Source organism: Sporothrix brasiliensis (assembly GCF_000820605.1).
Source record: "Sporothrix brasiliensis 5110 chromosome Unknown Cont20, whole genome shotgun sequence".
Classification (NCBI taxonomy): Eukaryota; Fungi; Ascomycota; class Sordariomycetes; order Ophiostomatales; family Ophiostomataceae; genus Sporothrix; species Sporothrix brasiliensis.
Genome location: NW_024467139.1, coordinates 4,884,374 through 4,903,737, shown reverse-complemented (window position 1 = coordinate 4,903,737; position 19,364 = coordinate 4,884,374). Strand labels below are relative to the sequence as shown.

The 19,364-nt window shown below is 55.1% G+C and overlaps 5 protein-coding genes across 5 annotated transcripts; 3 read left to right on the top strand and 2 right to left on the bottom strand.

The window, feature by feature from the left end:
* Positions 1 to 2,007: 2,007 nt before the first annotated feature.
* On the top strand, positions 2,008 to 3,802 carry SPBR_06978 (uncharacterized protein; the record flags this gene model as incomplete). The annotated part of the gene is made up of 3 exons (XM_040765233.1): positions 2,008 to 2,260; positions 2,364 to 2,560; positions 2,633 to 3,802. The coding sequence occupies 3 exons, from the start codon at positions 2,008 to 2,010 to the stop codon at positions 3,800 to 3,802; spliced, it is 1,620 nt and encodes a 539-aa protein (XP_040617283.1).
* A 473-nt stretch (positions 3,803 to 4,275) lies between these two features.
* On the bottom strand, positions 4,276 to 4,842 carry SPBR_07901 (uncharacterized protein; the record flags this gene model as incomplete). The annotated part of the gene is made up of 2 exons (XM_040766155.1): positions 4,276 to 4,403; positions 4,482 to 4,842. The coding sequence occupies 2 exons, from the start codon at positions 4,840 to 4,842 to the stop codon at positions 4,276 to 4,278; spliced, it is 489 nt and encodes a 162-aa protein (XP_040617282.1).
* An 863-nt stretch (positions 4,843 to 5,705) lies between these two features.
* On the top strand, positions 5,706 to 7,574 carry SPBR_06941 (amidohydrolase family protein; the record flags this gene model as incomplete). The annotated part of the gene is made up of 1 exon (XM_040765197.1): positions 5,706 to 7,574. One exon carries the CDS (start codon positions 5,706 to 5,708, stop codon positions 7,572 to 7,574), a length of 1,869 nt encoding a protein of 622 aa, XP_040617281.1.
* A 146-nt stretch (positions 7,575 to 7,720) lies between these two features.
* Positions 7,721 to 8,878, bottom strand: SPBR_07452 (aryl-alcohol dehydrogenase Aad14; the record flags this gene model as incomplete). The annotated part of the gene is made up of 1 exon (XM_040765706.1): positions 7,721 to 8,878. One exon carries the CDS (start codon positions 8,876 to 8,878, stop codon positions 7,721 to 7,723), a length of 1,158 nt encoding a protein of 385 aa, XP_040617280.1.
* Positions 8,879 to 13,819: 4,941 nt separating this feature from the next.
* On the top strand, positions 13,820 to 16,195 carry SPBR_06704 (3-dehydroquinate dehydratase I; the record flags this gene model as incomplete). Its single annotated transcript, XM_040764960.1, has 2 exons — positions 13,820 to 14,233; positions 14,276 to 16,195. 2 exons carry the CDS (start codon positions 13,820 to 13,822, stop codon positions 16,193 to 16,195), a joined length of 2,334 nt encoding a protein of 777 aa, XP_040617279.1.
* Between the last annotated feature and the right edge of the window lie 3,169 nt (positions 16,196 to 19,364).

Below are 19,364 nucleotides of genomic sequence, written 5' to 3'. Positions count from 1 at the left end.
GGGCACGCGTCTGCGCACTTGGAACGACAAGTAACGTAACTAAAAAAAGAAGAAGGAAAAGAAAACAACAAAAAAAAAATGATAATATTTCCTACGTTCGACATTCAACATTCAAGGTGGATACATATCCACGGGCAAATTGAAAAGGCGCGACAAGCTCCGGAACGCATTCAGTCTAGGGCCGTTAGGCCCGCTGATGCTGCGTTCTGAGTGGTCCCCAACCGGCTGTTTGTCTGGTGGCGCGCCACTCCTGCCATCGCCGGCGCTGACTTGAGAAGCCCGTCGGTGTTTCTGTCCGCTCGTTCTCTGTTTCTCTGTTTGACCAAGTTCTTTCCAGTTTTTTTGCTTGGCTTTTGCTTTGCTCTCTTCGTTCTTTCCCGTCCGGAATACTGTGCTTCTCCTCTGCTCCTGCCGTCGTTCTGGGACCGATGTTAGCGTGCCCCGCCCGAGTCTCACGCCGTCTCGCCTGTCCCCTGCCCCAAGGCCCATCGACCAGACTCCATTGCAGAATCTGGCAAGGTGCCTTCCACGCAGCGATGAAGCCATGCGGCAGGCCGGGCCTCCAACAGCTGGCGCACGGGAGCCAAACAGCAAAAGCTACAGGTTGGAGCCCTGGAGGCGGGAGCAGTTCTCAGTTGTCTTGTCGACTCGACGACACTAATACCACCTGACAAGGGAAGGAAGGAACAAACACGTTGTCCCCACACGGCAGCCACCACCCTGCATAATTTGCTCTGATTTGCCAATGGCTCTTTCCTCGCTTGTGAAATCGTGCCTTCCTTTCTCCAACTTTTCTTCTGCTGCGTGTACGAGGCGGAGCACCAACGCGGACGCTGTGCGAATTCCTAGGAGTCTTGTTCGGCTAGACCTGGCCCTCGCACAGCGCCGCTTCTCCGCCGTGGCCCAGGCTAGGCCCACTACGCCGCTCGCGCCTTCTCCACCTGCGTGGTCTCCACAATGCATTCTTCCAGTGGCTCCCTCTCTCTTTCCTCCTGCCGCACACGGCCTTATTGTGCACCCCCATCCCCTCCGTCTCCCACTTAAGCCTCTATCTCCGATTGTGTCACTATTCACATCTGCATTCCTCTTCCCCCCACCGCATCTCTGTGTTTTCGCACGTCAAAAACGCATGCAGGTCCTGATCGCCAGCCCTGGATGGCATAAGTGGCTTTATTGTGTCTGTTGCCGCTGAAGACACACTGCCTTTTTCCACTCTCTGCGCATCCCGTTGCATCACTGGCTGGTTCGACTGCGTCGTCTCGTCATCGCGCCTCGATTCGTCTGCCGTTTTCTTTGTCTCCAAAGCTCTCGTCCACGTCGTCGTCCCGTCCATCTCCCATCCGTTCCATCTTTGTCTCCCGACCATCCCCTCTTCGTCTTCTCTCACCCGCTCTCTATCCCGCTCTCTATCGTCTCGCCCTTCTACCATCACTTCATCGAGAGCGTCGGTTGCTCAATCCGTGCTATCTAGTATCTTTCCCTGGTTGCAGCTCTCTCTCATGCCATATCTCTCTTTCCGTGACCGCTTATCTCGAATTGCATCGGGAGTCAACGTTAACACTTCGGCACACCCCCTCCACCCCCCCGGCGTCCATCCCCAATCCACTCGTCTTCCTGTCGGCCCTGTCGACTTGTGGATTAAATACCGAGCTCGTGGCTCTGTTTTCTTTTTTTAAAACCTTTTCGCCCCTCTTCTCTTCTCAAACTCTCGGTGTCCGTTTCTGGCTTGTGCTCACACGACCACTTTCCTTTATTTACCATCGAACCCCCACGGCCCAACTTTAAGCTCATTTCTCTACTTTTCTCCCCTCGTTCGCACGTCGTCATAGTCTCGTCTTTCTTGCGCTATTCTTCTTCCTTGTCGAATCCTGGCGCTCAATCGATCACCAGCATCAAGTCGTATCTCTGGACCCCCATCTTGGACTTCGTCTCAGTAGGGACTCTTTCGCTATCTCACCGGCCCATTGGCGTCTCGCGCCCTCACTCCCGTACTCTTCTCTCCCTACGATGAAATTCGGCCGCCAGTTCGAGTCCGAGTCTGTTCCGGAATGGAGCCTTCATAACATCGACTACAACACTCTCAAGGACTTCATCAAGGTCCACACGACGCGGCACCAGGCCTCGGCCATCACAATCCCCGGCCAAAAGGACACGGCATTACAGCGCTTTGAATCTGAGTTTTACGATGAGCTTTGCCGGCAACACGACCGTGTCGGTCTCTTTGTAGCCACCAAGGCCGATGAGATCAACCGGCGACTGCGTATGTTCTGCCCCTCGTGCTCTGGAACGGGAGACTTCGTCCTTGCTTTCCAGTCTGTTGTGCTCTCTTGTCCTCACTCTCGTATGCTAACGTCGACCTCCAGAACATCTGTCGGACCAAATCCACCGCCTGCTTCTGCGTTCCACGACATCTGCGCGTGGCACAACAGCTCTGAAGCGCCAGCGGCGGTTTGTCAAGTACGAGCGGGCAACGCTGGCGCTGCAAGACGAGACCAAGGACCTGTCTCGCTTTGTCAACGCCCAGGTCGTCGCCTTCCGCAAGATCTTGAAGAAGTACAAGGTATGTTTCGGGCCCCAACCAGATTGCAGCGTTTTCTTTTGCCAATGTCCTTGTCTAACATTCGTTGTGCAGAAATGGACCGGGTCCGGTGCTCTGACGCTTCGCTTCCGCGACAACGTCCTGTCCGATCCCAAGAGCTTCACTCGCCGCCAGTTCGACCACCTGTACGGCCAATGCGACGAGCTGCTTGCCACCCTGCGCGTGTCCACCCCCCTCAGCAGCTCTCCGCAAACACCTCGCGAGGAGCTGTCCTCCCCCGAATTCCCCGAGTCACAATCACACCGGCCCAGCCACGGCCACGCCTTCTCGTCCTCGTCTTCCACCATCCAAGCGCTCTCCTCTTCCGCCGGCTCGTCACACCCCGCACCACCACAACGCCCCGCCTCGCAAGGACGCCGCCTGACGCTGCTTGCATCTGCGCCTGTGCAAACACATTATTGGAACGAATACGATGACGGTAGCGAGGCGGGCGACGTCGGCAACGCCGGGCACGGTGGATATGCCATCTACCTGCACCCCGATGAGGAGGAGGACTTTCCCGGCATGGCTACGCTTGTCTCGTTCTTTACCGTCCCGCTCGAAAAGGCAAAGAAGTGGATGGCGTCCCGCACCTCAAAGGCCAGCGCCGACGGCGGCCCGCTGCTTTCCCAGAGCGGCGGTTTCGCCGACTATGGCACGACACGGCGCGGCAGCGATGACGGTGGCGGCCTCTTTGACGCTCTGCCCCAGCACGAGCGCGACGCGGGCATGCCCAGAGACGAGACGGCCGGGATCCACCATGATGGCGAGGACGACGGCGGAGACGATGCGGACCACGACAGCACGGAAGAGGACGATGCGTTTGCTAGCGACAGCGACTTCCCTCACGGCTACGAGACGTACTACGCCGCTCTGCCGTCCATCGACGACCAGCGCCTCGCGCGCTACCGCGAGACCATGCTCGTCCGGGCCACGATTGGCTGCTTCGCCGGGGCTCTTGTGCTGCTGGGGGTGGCGAGCATCCTCATCTCCACGGGCAAGCACAAGCTGCGCGTGGAGGTTGATGCCGGTGTCATCATGGGCGTCATGGCCAGCTTGGGCTTCACCTGTGCGGCCCTCGGCATGAACATGGCCCGCCGCGGCACCGTCTCCGTAGCTAGTACGGTGGCCGTATGGTCCTCCTTTGCCATCATCTGTGCCCTCAACGGCGCAGTGTTGGTTCTCGTGATGGGCAACACGGTCATTGCGAATATTCCGTCCTAGATGCCAAGTGGTGTTCTTCTTTATTTTCGGTCAACGGGTGGGCAATTGTTTTTTGGGGGCATATATATGTGACACTTGGGCAACTAACATTTTGATCATGGAGAGGGGCATCTCTAGAGCCTCTTGAGTTTTGTCTGTCTTCTTTTGCAGCATTTTCACAGCTATTCTTGGGCGTTTTGGGATTGTTTTGGGCACTTTGGGTTTTTTTCTTGTCTTTTCTTTCTTGGTCTCTCGTTCTGGCTCGTCATCCGTTTGGGATACCCGCATCCAAACCAAGCACTTTTGTCGGCAAAGACTCCTTTATTGGAAGCCTCTTCTGCCTCTTCTGCCTTTTTTGTTTCACTGTAAAGAATGAACATTTACGCTGCATGTCCCCCACTGGATACATGACTGCAGACAGACAATACCTATGTTTGATGACAATACATACTCAAACTGCTCATTCCTCCTCTCCGTTCTCCCCCGACTTCCACTCAGCACAGACACGGCAGATGCAATGACTGGTAATTGCTGCACGTCTTGCCGCTCGGCGTCGCGCTGCCTGTCTGCAGGTACACCTGCCAGAACCCGCCGTCGATCTTGCACACCAAAAAGTTGAGTTCTACCGTGGTTAGTGGTGCGTGTGCGGGCCATACCAAACAAGTACGGTGTCCCAGACAAAAGACGAGCTACAACTTACGCCGCCCATACGTGCTCGCCGTGCTCGTGATGATGGTGTCGCCCTCGAGCTGCCACGCCGTCGTCGACACCGCTGCATCCAGCGTCAGCGTCTTGTACGACGTGCTGTCGCCGCCGATGTTGAGGTACCGGCTGGTGTTGGTCGACTGGATCGAGCCGCCAATGGTAAAGTACTCGCTCGTGGCCTCGGGGCCCAGCACCACCTGCGACGCGTTCTTGGGGTGCGCCTGCAGGTAAAAGTGGAAGACGGGGTCCTGGTCCGAGCGGATCTGCTCGGGCTTGCTGGAGGCGAACGGCACGGCCGACACGCCGGAGACGGCGGCGGCGGCGGCAGCGAGTGCCGTAATGAAAGTGAGGTGCATCTTGTCGGGCACGGTCCTCTTTATTGGCTGAAAAGAACTCCAAGGCAAAACAGGCAGAGAGAAGCAGGGAGAGAGAGAGAGAGAGGAACACACCCGCAGCCCTTTATATCGTCGACCGGTCTGGCCCATCGCTTTCCGCAACCAGAACGGGTAAATTGGCACTGCAGACGACAAAGTAGTGTTATCCACTACGCATGCTGGATAATAACGACACTTTATTTTTCATACTGCGCATTCGTTTTATTACCACTGCGCGGTCTTCGCTCCCCCGCGTGTGTTGGATCTCAGCATCCATGTTGGCAAATAGTTGTGGCATCCTGTTTAATGACTTGGCGTAAACCTATTTATTGTGATTATTTACTTTTGGATTGCATATCATCGAAATCTGTTTACTGTTTTTTTTTTTTTTTAAAAAAAAAAAAAAAAGAAGTAAGAAAAAAAAAAAAAAAAAAAAAAATAATACGTGATTTAATTAGCCAAAAAAACTAAGCAAAAGTCCACAGTAAAGCTACGAACAAATATTATATAAAATAGATGCATTGGGCAGTCAACATGGCACCTTCTTGCCTCAGGGGTCATGATATTACCAAGAATGCAGTTATGCGACGAAGGCTGCTGATCTGCAGCCCACACATACCAGTGCGGCGCCTTCCTTATCGGGACGTCCCCTCCTCACCCGCAGCTCGCCCACAGCTCCTGCCCGGAGCTCCCCACTACGACATCGGACGGTGACTCAAACGAAGACCAACACGCACCTGCCATTTCGACTTGGCACACCACACGGCATCTAATGTGAAGACAGTTTTAGACCTCGTCCGACATCATTGACGCCAACCACAGTACCAGCACCCACCCACACCGACATGGCGCCCGAGACGCGGCCTGGTGGAAACGCAGGCCGGCCGCCGCCTCGTCCGTGGCCTCCGTGGGCAGTGGCAAGCCTCGCGGCCACTGGTGCGCTGGCGCTTGCGGGTTTGTACATGCGAGGCGGCGAGTTATCGTGGCCAGCGCTGTCGTCAAGGCCAGACGCGTCCGCGTCCGCGACATATTGCTATGACAGCGTCACGACCCTCGCAGACGACCCGTCTGGATCAGCAGGTCCCCACTGCTTCAGCGTCAGAAACGGCCGCTTCGCCAGTGTGGGACCGCTCGACACACTGGACCCCGAAGCCGCTGCCTCAGCTTCCGTCTCAAAGGGCCATGTCATCCCCGGCCTCTGGGATGGCCACGGCCACCTCATCCCCTACGGCGAGTTCCTGGCATCCGTCGACCTGTTCGGCTCGTCCGACGACACGGATGTCCGCCACCGCCTGCACACGTACCTGGAGGCACATCCGGATGTCGGCGGGCCCGACAAGTGGCTGCGCGGCTTCGGCTGGGACCAGATGGCCATGGGCGGCATGCCGACGGCCGACCTGCTGGACACGGCCGAGCTGCATGGGCTCTACATCATGCTCGACCGCGTCGACGCGCACTGCATCTGGGTGTCCAAGGCCGTGCTGGGCCTTCTGCCCGACGACCTGGCGGACATCCCCGGCGGCGAGATTGTGCGCGACCCGGGCCTGGGCGTCTTTTGCGACAACGCCATGGATCTGGTCATGACAAAGTACCCGCCGCCCAGCAGGGCGACCAAGACCGAGTACATCCGGCTGGCCATGCGCGAGATGCGCTCCATGGGCCTCGTGGGCATGCACGACGCCGGCGTGGTGCCCGAGGACCTGCGGCTCTACCAGGAGCTCGCCGGCGCCAGCGGCCGCGGGCACGTGGATGAGGGCTGGACGATGCGCGTCTACGCCATGGCCGAGTGCCCGGAGCGCAACACGCTCTGCCTCGACGACGTCGGCGTGCTGCGCCAGCAAGAGGGCCGCAGCGCGTTTTTGTCGGTGCGCAGCGTCAAGCTGTTTGCCGACGGCGCCCTGGGCAGCTGGGGCAGCGCCCTGATCGACCCCTACAGCGACCGCCCCGACACGTCCGGGTCGCTGCTTGTCGACGCCGCCACCCTGGCCCGCCTCACCCACGACTGGGCCGCCGCCGGGTTCCAGGTCAACATCCACGCCATTGGCGACCTCGCCAACCGGTACGCCGTCGACGCCTTCGAGGCCGCCCTCGTGGCGCTGTGCCAGCCGCCCGCGGGACCCGGAGCCCTGGCCGACTGCCAGCGGGACCGCTTCCGCTTCCGCATCGAGCACGCGCAGATTATTCACCCGCTCGACCAGGCGCGCATCCACGCCCTGGGCATTCTGCCGTCCATCCAGCCCACCCATGCCACCTCCGACATGGCCTATGCGGCGCGCCGACTGGGCCCCGCGCGCACGCGCGACGAGGCCTACCGCATGCGCTCCTTCTTCCGAGACGCCCTGCTGCCGCCGCCCGTACTGGGCAGCGACTTCCCCATCGAACCGCCCGACCCGTTCCAGGGCATCTACGCGGCCGTGGCCCGGCGCAGCCCGCACACGGGCCTGAGCGCCAACGGCACCACAGAGCCCTGGTACCCGGCCGAAGCACTGACACTGCACGAAGCGCTGGTGGGCTTCACGCAGGGGCCCGCGTACGGCGCCTTCTTGGACGGCCGCGCGGGTGTGATCCAGCCGGGCGCCTTGGCCGACTGGGTGGTGCTGGACCGGCCGCTGGCCGAGTACGACCTCGAGGAGCTGCGCAGCATGAAGGTCCGCGAGACATGGGTCGGGGGGACGCGGGTCTACCAGCGGGAAACTATCCCAGCTGAGCTGTGAGGGTAATTTTGTATCATGTTGAAGTCTGGAATCCATTTTCATCGCACTCTCCGATGGCCGCGAACTAGAGCCGGTCTATCTAGGCCCCGTTTTATGTACATTTCCAACACGCCACGCATGGTGAAGAGTAGGCCTCGTATTCGGCCCTAGATTCTCCGTGTCAGCGGCTGCGAGTAGTCTACCTTGGAGCCCATGGCCACTTGGCCCGTCGACACGCCGGTAATCAGCGGGTCCCGGCCTGTAAAGTTGTGGGGGAATCCGTAATCGAACGGCTTGACGCTCTCCAGATATTCAATTTGCTTGTCCGTCAGCTTGATCGACAGCGCCTTGATGTTGTCGTCCCAGTGCTCCAACTTGCGACCACCCAGCACAGGGAACACCCGCGGCGCCTTGGACAGCACGTATGCCAGCGCAATCGTCGTCACCGACGTCACGCCGTGCTCGCCGGCCACTTTGGCGAGCGCCTCGCTAAACGCCAGCTCCTCGTCTGACTGCCGTCCGGCCGTCGGCGTGTCAAAGAGCGTCCGCAGGCCCTCGCCCTGGGCCGCGCGCTTCGCCATGGCCTCCTTGGACTGGAACTTGCCGCCGCCGAGCACGTCCCACGGCGCAATCGCCATGCCAAAGTGCCGCGCCATGGGGATAATGTCGCGCTCCATGTCGCGGATCATGACGTTCCACCGGCCCTGGTAGATGCTAAAGGACGTCTTGCCATGCGCCTCGGCATACGTGTTGGCCGCGCTAACCAGCCACGCCGGCGTGTCCGACACGCCCAGATACATCACCTGCCCGGACTGCACGAGCGCATGCAGGCCGTCCATAATCTCGGGGATCGACGTCGAGTAGTCCCACCAGTGCAGGTAAAAGATGTCGACGTAGTCCGTCTGCAGCTTCCGCAGCGAGTCCTTGAGGCTGTTGCGCATGCTGCGCCGGCCGTTGCCCGAATTGTTGGGGCTCTTGTTCTTGCCGACGTCGTAGCAGCGGTAGTCGGACGTGAACTTGGTGGCAAGCACAATCTGGTCGCGGTTCTGGCGCGCCGCCATCCACTCGCCCAGCCACGTCTCCGACTGCTCGTTCTGGTAGTTGTTGGCCGTGTCGATAAAGTTGCCGCCCTTGGCCACATACCCATCCAGCAGCTTGAACGACGCCTCCTTGTCCATGCTGCCCATGAAGTCGTTCCACGCATCGCCAATGGACATGGCGCCCAGCGCCAGCGGCGAAACGCGCAGACTCGAGGTCGTCGACAGGATGCGGAAGTGGCCCAGCTCCGAGACCGGCTCCGGCGCTGGATCAAACAGCTTCGGCATTGTGTCAGTCGGTAGTGTGAGGTGAGAGCTAGTGGGTGAGATTGGGGTCGGTTGCGACAATAGTGGAACAACGCGAGGCTGATGTGCTGTCGCGATGTACGACGATGTTGTATGCTGGCCGGTATTGTTTTATGACGATGGCCTTGCTTTTGGTGATACTTTCAATTGAACGGAAGACGAGTTCTTTGACAACGAGGTGCCCCGAATCATGTCACCGACGTTGCTCTTTTTTGGCCCGCCTGTCGTTCTGTTTTAGTGCGGCCCCAACAGCAGAGATGGGGCATCCGGACATTGACACCCGTTATTTGTGATTGTGAGCCTGTTAAGGCCGGCAGGAATGCCCTCGGTGCTTATCGGCATTAGCATTTTGTAGGAAAAGTGCGGAGGAAGGATCACGGCAATGCCGCTCCGCTTCTGAGTCCGTAAAGCGTGCCACTGACCGACTTGGTCTCCAGCGCCGTGTTTGCTGTCCATTCACTTGAAAGACAATGAACTGAGATGCTAAAGAAGGCGGAGAGAAGCTTGTATTGTGACACCACAGTCAACTGCCCTAACAATTCATAGACACTTTTTTTCGGCAGATACACTTACGGAGGGCCGTGAGAATAAACATGGTCCCTTGTAAAGTCCCGAGAGACTGTGAATTCGTGAAGACGCTTTTGCTAATAAAGAAGTCGAGTCCCTGACCCACAAGACCTGATTAGAAAATGGCAAAATTTGTAAAAATCAATAAAGCATCCTAACCATACGAACCTTGTCGGGACGTCGGAGCCGAACATGCTGCCAACTATTGTTGGCCTTGTTCGTGTGACGATGCCCACGTGCGATGACATCGCTGGTTCGTCTTCAAATGTGCGGTTCCCTCTCTCGCTGACTCGACTTTTTTGATTTGGACACTCAGATTGTTCGAACTGTATCAAACCTCACGGCTTTCAAAATAAAAACAGTGGAAACGGGATGTAATGAAGCAAGCCAATGTTGTCTTGTAGAAATACACGGTGTAGAGGAGGAGTTTGAAATGCGACAACACGAGAGAACATGTCAAGAATTCGCTGGCAGGCGAGACAATCCCGAGCGTATGGTTCCATACTGTCACCGGCATTCAGCCTGCTCCTGCTGGCGCGTCCCTTCGAGGAGGAGGCTGGGCGTGTGGGAAGGAGGTAACTCTACAACGCATGATGGTCGATAATGCAGAGAAATTTGTAACATGACAAGCAATGGGACACGGCCAACTTGGATGAGGTCAATTTGGATAAACAGCCGCAGAAAAAGAAGCTTGCTTTGCCGTCGGACAATTCCCCGATTGATCCTTGTGTCGTGTGTAGCCTCAGCATACCATGCTTATTAAACGACGCAAGACACCGTAATCCGGGTAGCAAGTCGGCTACAATGGGCAAAGTAAAGCCACCACTCCTTTGGCGGGCGTTCGTAAAGATAGCATTTTCACCTGTCGTGTTACCGTAAACCAGCTGAGAGCTCACATCGAGTAGCTTAAAAGTGTCGCCTCTCCTCTGTGCCTTTGTGCGCAGTACATATATAAATGACTGATACATGCAAGCCAGACTGAAAGTATTGAATCTTGCGGTGCATTTTCAAGCAAAAAATTTGCAGAGCATTGTGTCCGTATTATCGTCGCAGGCCACACCGAAGCAGAAAGTCGGCTAGCTGCACGAGTGCTTCATTGAATTCTTCGTTCTTTGCTCTTCCGCGCTTGGCTGGCATTGACGAGCCTCCCCAATCGACTGGCGAAGCTATCCTCGCCATCCTCACCATCGTCTCATGGGTTTTCATATCAACTGTTAAGTATGTCGTCTGCCATTTGTCGTATGCCGTACGTCGTTTTGTGATTCTCCACATCCCAATGTCAGATCGGCACAGTGGTCACCATTGCCGTTCGGCCCTCGCTCATTGGCGGAGAATATTTCGTCCTTCCGGCGAAACTATCAATGTTCTTGGGGGCCTTAGCGTGTGGAGCACTAGGCCAGCCTCGCATGGCTCCGGTTTGGTTTCCTCACAAGGTTGAGGCCATTTGGTCGTTTTGGATTCTTTGGCGTCCCCGGGCATCCCGTTCGGGAAAGGGAACCATCCGACGACGCACTTGACAGTTGCATGGACGGTGCGGAAGACCCAAGCCAGACGCGGGCCAGCATTCCTCGTGTTCCTCAAGAGATTTGGGTCGAAGTGCACCAGCTGGAGTGGGTGAGCCTAGACAAGACACTGATATTAGTGACTTGTATTACCATCAAAAGAAAACTGACATTGATCGCATAGTATGTCCGACGCCATGTGGAACACAAAATGGCGTCAAGCAACTGCACCAAAACTATGCCCAGACAGACACCTGAGCTCTCCACGTAAAGCCGGTAACACAGATGGCTGGAATTCTGCACGATCCCGCATGCTATGACAGGATAGCAATGCCATATCCCCACGGAAGCTCGTATTTGTTCATAGCTGTCCAGGTCCGGATCCCTTGAGCTACCCGTGGCCTGTTTCCCCGTTGCACATCCTGCCCGAGTGTGGTATCACGTCGTTGGCAGAGAATAAGTATCCCGAGTCTTGTTTGGCCTCCGCTTGCAACTGCCTGCATTCGAGCAATTCGTTCTTTCGTAGCAGTAGCAAGGCCCAAGGGAAGGGTTGACCAGACCCCGGCAGATCCAACGGATCTTCGTGCATCTGTGGTGGAACAATTCGGGGCCTTGGGCAAGGACGGAATATGTATCCATGTTGGCGTGTGGTCTTGGATATGATGGATCTTCTGGATTTGCGTGTTTACCATGCGTTACTATCTTTGTGGGCTTCTTATCTTTGGTCTTGCTGTTTTGTGCATGGCCAGGTCGTTCCTGCCCCCATACCATTGCCTGTTTCTCTTGCCTGTTTCGGCAGCAATTGGAGCATGTTTCCGTCGTCGCTACTTCCTTGGAGAGCAAACCAGGCCCACAGACACCTGGCCCCAATCCCCTCTCCTCTCTATTTCTGCGGGGTGAGGAACAGCTGGCTTTAAGTGGAACGCGCCTTCTCCGGGGAATGGCCTCCTTCCAGAATTGCCACTGCTAAAGTACGCGCAGTGGGAACCTGTGAGCCTGTCCAGTAGCGCCCCAAAAGATCGACGGTCGCTGCTTCCTCCAATTGCAGGTGTTTAACCGGCGGCACTCAGCAAGAGCGATGGACAAGCATTAGTCGTTAAAGAGTGCGAGGAAGGACCAGCCAAGCAACCTGATCCCTACTACGTGACATGAGCTGTGCGCAAAAAGATTGGCCTTCCGTCGCCGGAATATTTTGGTACCCCAATACAAACCATTCCCTATGCGCAATTCCAGACAACGGCGGTCGGTTGATTGATGTTCTCTTTCCTCGACGTATCTACCACCTCCTAATGCTCTAGACCAGCAACGATGCCAGCTATGAGTCGTCTACTCCCCTGCGCCACGTGAAAGAACAGGACTGGAAGGAACGAGCGATCGTGAACTGCAGCCAGACGGGCCTTCCTTGGAAGCGACACAGCGACACGCTTTCCTCAGACCGTATCTGTCCCTGTAGGAAAGTGCGTCCGACAGATGATTGGCGTCTTTTCTGCGACTGCTGCAAGTGAAGTACATCCCATAATCGGAAACAACGATCTTGTTGCGGGCCCCTTGGCTTGCCATACCATCGTGCTCTCATCGTCTTTGGCTCCATACATAATCACCGAGTATCGTCAGACTTCAAGCACACCTAGCCAGCTGATATTGACGACTGTTGGCGACCACGTCGAAGTGCCGAGATCAACGTCTTGACTTACGCTTGACACATCCTATCCTTGTCGACAAAGTGGTGCGCTTGGCCTCCTCGCCTTGGCCTTCCTCTCGCCTGCGGAAACCAAATACTGCGTACGGCCGCGATATTCGCCGAGCTTATTCAACTCCTGGAAACAATTCCTCCTGCTACCATCACATGTGCACCACGCCCCTCAGCGTGTCCACATTGCACCGAATCGACTTGCACCACTAAGACTCTCTTCCGTTCGTCTTTCCTGTCCTCTTTCCTCTTCCCCGGCCCCGCCGTCAATCATCCTCGCCCAGCCTTCGTCCTGCCCTGGCCCCCTGGCCGATTTTCTCCCTTTTGGCTCTCATCCGCCTGTCCCCTTCCTCGCGGCGTCTCCTGCATCACTGGCTGCTCCGCCTCTCGCGGCACCGTTGCGCCTTGTCTGCTGGCCGACGAAGCAAACGTCCCTACGAAGGCGGAATATCTTGCCAGTTGTCCAGGCCAGGCCCCATACCATCAAAGCGCTTATTCCATCGACCCGCTCCACTCCCTCCTTCTGTGTGCTATCGTTTTGCTTTCCCCTTCTTTTCTGGTTGTCAAAGTCTCCTGCGCTGCTGTTTCGCCGCTCGCTGCGTTGCCATTTCAATACTTGCACCTACCCAGCTCATTCACCTAACAGTCTGCATTGCATTGCTCTCATATACGTTTCTCTGCCCACTCGTTTCAGTCATATGGTGTGTGCAGCATTCTTCGGCTCTCATTTTTGACCTCGTTCTCCAATATCAAAATCACTTCAAACTCCGGCTGTGTCAAATATTTCACTTACAACCCAATTCCCCCCCGGGCCATTCCATCTTTTCTTGCACAAATCCCGCCTTCTTTTCGAGACATCCTGTCAATTGACGGCTGGTCTTCTATCCTGGTATCCTCTTGTTCCTTGTTAAGGTACTTTATATCCTGATGGGGATTGTGTTGGTTATTTCATAAAACAAACGACAACAAAATCACACCAAAATTTGACGGCAGGATATGCATTTATATCCTATCACGAAACCGGCTTATTGTCTCACAAAACTATAACATCCGGTCGTTGATCATAACGGGCGACTCCAACGAACACCAGCAACAAACCAGGCAACTGGCAGTGCCATTTGGTATACCTCACCGGTGACACATACAGATTGGCCGGCCAGAAGCATGGCTGCCGTTCAGCAAATGCCTTCTGTGCCGACGGGTGTGCCACGGCAGGCTGCCGCGGCAAGCGACGTACTGGACATCAGACAGGCGGAGAGCGCGTCGAGTGGATCAGATACCGCGGACACAGCTCTGGATACCCCGGTTCGCATGTCCGGACTTGCCATCGGCAGCAAATTTGGCAGCGGTCCGCAGCGAGGGGACACACGCATCGTCGTTATTGTCTATGGGCGTGACCAAGAGGAGATTATCTCTGTCTTTGCGGAAGTACTTGGGAAACCATACTGCAAACGGCCAAACTTCGAGGCTATATCAATAGCAGACAAGGAACGGGTTATAGGAATCTACGCAGACAACGCCAAGGCAGACATCGGCTCAAGGAACACAGATCTGGTGGTCGCCATCAATGCTCACTGCGTGAGTTTGGGTATGCCTCCTGACAGCGCACTCTCTGAGCAGTGCGACTACGAGTTCCTCTACACAAACACACCCTTCTTCCGCCGTGACCTCTCGCGGCTTATCTCCTTCACTCTTGGCCAGATCAACCATCATCAGACACTGATGGACAAGCCACGGACATACTTCATCTCCACCACGTTCCCCGATGTTCGAGTTGCGCTTCCCAATATCGACATCCTGACTGTTGGTTCCGACGCTGTCGAAATCCGGGTTGACTTACTGAAAGAACCCCTGGCCGATGGGGCTTTTGCGGCAGTTCCCAGTCTCAGTTACGTGGGTGAACAGGTTATGACGTTGCGCCAGCGTACCGAGCTCCCTATCATCTTCACGACGCGTTGCCAGCGTGAGAATGGCCGTTTCCCCATGGACAATCCCGATTTGTATTATCAGTATCTGTACCGTGCCATTCAGTGGGGTGTGGAGTACATTGATGTTGAGCTGTGGCTTCCCGAGACCATCCGGAAGCGTTTATATGAACGGCGCGGCAACAGCCGCATCATGTCCGCATACCACGACTTCTCTTCCACTTTGAAATGGCCAACTCCGGAGGCACAAGCTATCTACGCCGAGTCTTGCAAGTATGCTGATATTGTGAAGATGATTACCTACATCAACGACCGAAACGAGAACTTTGAGCTGGAGTACTTCCGCTCCAAGATACGTGCAGAGTACCCGAATGGGCCCCCACTATCAGCTGTCAACATGGGCGAGATGGGCCAGTTCTCGAGGACCCAAAACCATGTCTTTTCTCCGATCACGCACCCACTGCTCCCCGTGATTGCGGCCCCTGGACAAATGAGTGCCGCCGAAACGAATGCCGCGCTGTCGATGCTTGGGCAGCTCCCGAAGAAGATTATATACGGCATCACAAGCCCTTCGAGTCGCAGCGGGACACCACAGGCGCCGTTTTACGTCAAATGTTTCAATGAGCTCGGACTCCCTCACCAGTTCGCCGTCGTGGAACAGCAACCAAAAGGACCGAACCGTGTGGAGACCTGGTGCAACCAGAAGAATTTTGGCGGCGCGTATCTTCACCCACCTCTGTCCTACGCCAGCCTTATTTCCAAAAGTGCCTTTTTCTCTTCTCTGGGAGACGGAGCAGGGCCAATTCTGACAGGTGCGGCTCGCGTCATCGGCAATTTCGACACTATTATTGTACGATCATTATCCTCACCTCCACAATCGACTGAGGTTTCCGAACCTTCGAGCCCATACCATCACCAGAACGACAACGGCAATGGTAGCAGTCATTCAGTTGTCAGTGGCAGCGGGACCTTGTCGCCAAACACGCAACTTGTTTTCGACAACGCCTCTTGGCGCGGTATTTTGAGCACGCTTACCCGTGATTTGGCCCCCTCTGCCTACTTTGGTCGCACCGCCGTCGTTCTTGCGTCTTCCTCGGACGATGCCGCAAGCGCCGTATTTGCACTGGGCGCGCTCCGTATCAGCAAAGTCTATACCGTCGGCTTCAAGACGCCGTCTGCTCTGGCTGGTGACATGATCATTGAGCCTTTCAACTCGCTGGAAAGCCTGCAGAAGGCGCGTACCGTCGGCGCTCACGATGACTTTGCGTCTCCGTTTGTGATCATCAGTGCACTTGCACCCGAAAAGGGAAATTTGGTTGGTCTATTGCTCCGTGTTTTCGGATCCAGCAAATCGCCACCGCCAGATACCACGGAGACATCTATCAACGCAAGCAGCACACGGAAAGTGTTCCTCGACCTTGCTGCCGACTCGGGCAGCGGCTCGTTTGCGTCGCGGAAGGCCGACCCTGGTCTCGTGGCAGAGCAAAGCGGATTTGCGGTCTACGGTTCGTCGGATGTTAACGCATTCACAACGGTCGAGACTTTGAGGCTACTTGTTGGACAAAACGTCCCTTATAGCTTCGTGCGCCTTGCCGGCGGCAGGAGTCCATTCTAGGAGCGAGTTTACTTTTTGCCTTGTTTTGAATATATATTCTCATGTGTTGGGCATATAGCTGCTGTCAGTTTCTCAGGTATCTCTACATAATAGACACATACACTACACGCCGTCAAGACGGTTTGTCTGCAATTTCGGGCACCTAGCGCAATGTCATGATTTAACTTTATCTTTTAGGTATTCGGAGGTGAAAAATCCAGACGCGTGTCAACAATACCATTGAGCTTCACGAATTTCGTCTGAATGTCGGCCCTTCTTCTACAATGTCGACGGTCTCTGCCAGCATTTTACCCCAAACTCCATCGTAGCCAACATCAGGCTAGTCCCCAGCCTAATGATGGGGAGCTATGGGGAATTGACGAAGCAAAGCTGAGTTTCATGACTGGTGGAAAATCGTAATTTTTCCGGGACTTTTCCTGTTTAAGGAGCGCGATCTCCATGCTCACCTCCACACCTCAGACGGAGCGTGGTATTAGAGCTGGAGAAGGCGTTCCTGCTGGACTCCAAATACATTCCAAAACCCGGTTTTCTTCTGGCAACTCACAACTGGGGTGCGTTGGTCGCTCATCATGGTGTAGCTTCATGCTCGACCCTCGTCTTTTTGACCCTCGTTTTATGCGATGACTGCATCTTGAATTGGAGTCCATGTGCGCGTCTGTATTTTTCTTCTATGTTTCTTTTTTCTACCCGTGCGTGTATTTAGCCGCTTGTCGTTCCTTATGTCGGTGCACATCGACACAGAGAAACTTTTTTTTTACTCCTCGGTTTCAAAACGAGGCCACCGAAACTACGAGGAATGCAGCAATACATCCGATAGACGAAATGGCATTGGTGGCCTGCAATAAACAATATGTTAATATATGTTCATATGTTTTGCATGCGCACCTGGTTGCTGTCCACATGGCATGGCGTCAAGCGACACCAACAATAGCCAGCACACGCACTGCCCTCGTCTCGACGAGTGGCCGTGTTGTGTAAGGCCTATTTATCTCATCACAGTCGTACAAGCCTTCTTGTCTCTCATTGGGCTTGCAGTGGCCCGAAGCCAGTAGCAGCGTGACAAATACCTGTGGCAGGGTCAAACTGTAGGAAAGGCTGTGGGAAAGGCTGTAGGGAAAAAAAAAAAAAACACAAGGAATCTCCAAGATTATACCCGACTCGGATCTCGTTTGCGATACCCAGAGACCGACGCCCATGACAAAGCCTTACGTGTGGTCGGATATGAAACGAGGAATCACATAAGTTTAAGGTTTTTCAGAGACAAGAGAGCATTTGAAAGCGAGACAGCATGTACAGAAACGCGGGATACAATCAGAACCGCGGGTTGTACTTACACAACATGTCAGGGCGGTGACACAGCATGGGAAGGGAGAGGAAATGTACCTTGCCCACGTTCGAAGGACGAAGAAAGGCACAGGACAACGAGTTTGACACACACCGTACGGTGTGAACAAGGAAGCCTCGTTTATATGGCGAGCGCCTATCGTCTATCCGTATCATCACTGCCCCCTTCCCCCAGCATCTGATGTGCCGCCAAACACAGCAAGTCTCCGGTCTGAGATAGATGGGCGTCGGGGGCTTGGTCGAGATCGGCATATGTGTGAAACAGATGAGGTCAACGCCATCTACGTCGTAAGGCGAGCAGGACACCAGAGGAGTCCCTGGGTGGTCGCGATGTGGCGGCCACCTGGAGGCATTCTGGAGGCATTCTCTGGTTGTTGTGCTGTTTCTTGTGCGACCACAACGTGCGGCACAGGAAAACGCCACAAGCGGACCCGACCCGTTTGAACAAACGAACGACGTAGGCAGGCGAGGCCTTTTGGTGCCGCACTGTTTCCATCTTGATGATGCTTGAAGTACTGTATAGTTTGGTAATACTGATGTCGGGCCATCGGCGAGCAACGGGGTGCCCTTGCCTATTACGGCATGCTTTGAATATCCAAAACAAGAATGAGCATTCGAGGTCTTGCTTGCCGAAATCAGCAGTGATTTTGCAATTGATAGGGAAAGAATAACCATGCACTCTATTGGCGGTCGACATTCCAAACAAAATAGAATTACCCAACGTGGAAGGAACTATCGGGCAGAGACTTACTACCACCCCCTGAGTTCCCAAATACTTCATATTTGTGAATGGACTCGTAAACACGTTTGTATCATATCCATCATTCAGCGGTCCTGACTACCAGCTCCCCGAGCACCAAATTCGGTTACAACGCATCCGAAAAGGGCAATCTATCATTTTCCAGCCTCATCCAGGGTGAGCTCGACGGCCGCAGTTGGTTAATTGAGCAACTTTTGCCGCAAGGAGACCTACTCAAAATCAAAGATGTGTTGTGCCGTTAAATTCGCACATGGAAGAAGAGCATCTCCGGCCTTGCTCAAAAAGAACACATGTCCGTCGCGCCTATATTGAAAAAAACCGCCATCTCCATTCTGGCTATTGTTTCCGGGCTACAAGAAACAAGGCGCGTGAGTGCGACACACACCACGGCTCTCCTCACCAGACATGCAACAACGGTCAAAGTTGGTATTATCATTTCTGAAATACGGTATTCCACCCAAGTTAGCAGGCCAGGCACTGCGAATACGAGAAGCCAAAGAAGTCATATGGCCAGAGAGCCATACTAATCAGCGAGACCGACGAGACCGACGCCGCTGCCAGTAAATCCCCAGTCCTGCTGCAAGTCAACAGGGCCATTCTGATCAGACAGGGCTCTCGGCACGTTTTACTGAACATTTCCTTTGGACGTCGTGCGCCTCACAAAGAAACCAAAGCTTGATGCGGGTCAGCGGAGCAACTGAAAGACGTCACGACAGCCGGCAACGTGCAAACAAAGCCAAACCAGACCACACCACACGAAGCGGGCCACTCCCTTGTTCCCTTGCACGGACTCACAGATGCCGATGGCCTGTTCCACTGGTGCTCCTTGGACCCCTTTTGCTGCAACGGCGCTAACTCGACGACTCTGGGCTTTCCAGAACAGAGACGTCTTGCCCAGTGTCCCCAGTGCCCCCATATCTGTTTAGCGTTCGCCACGGCCCTAGACCCAACAAACTGGCCAGGCCTCCGTTGTCTCCTCGTCTTCCAATCCTCCAAGTCCCATGTTTCCGTTTTGATTGTCCTCGTGCCCGCTGCTGTTCGTTTACCTCCGGCAACCTAATTACG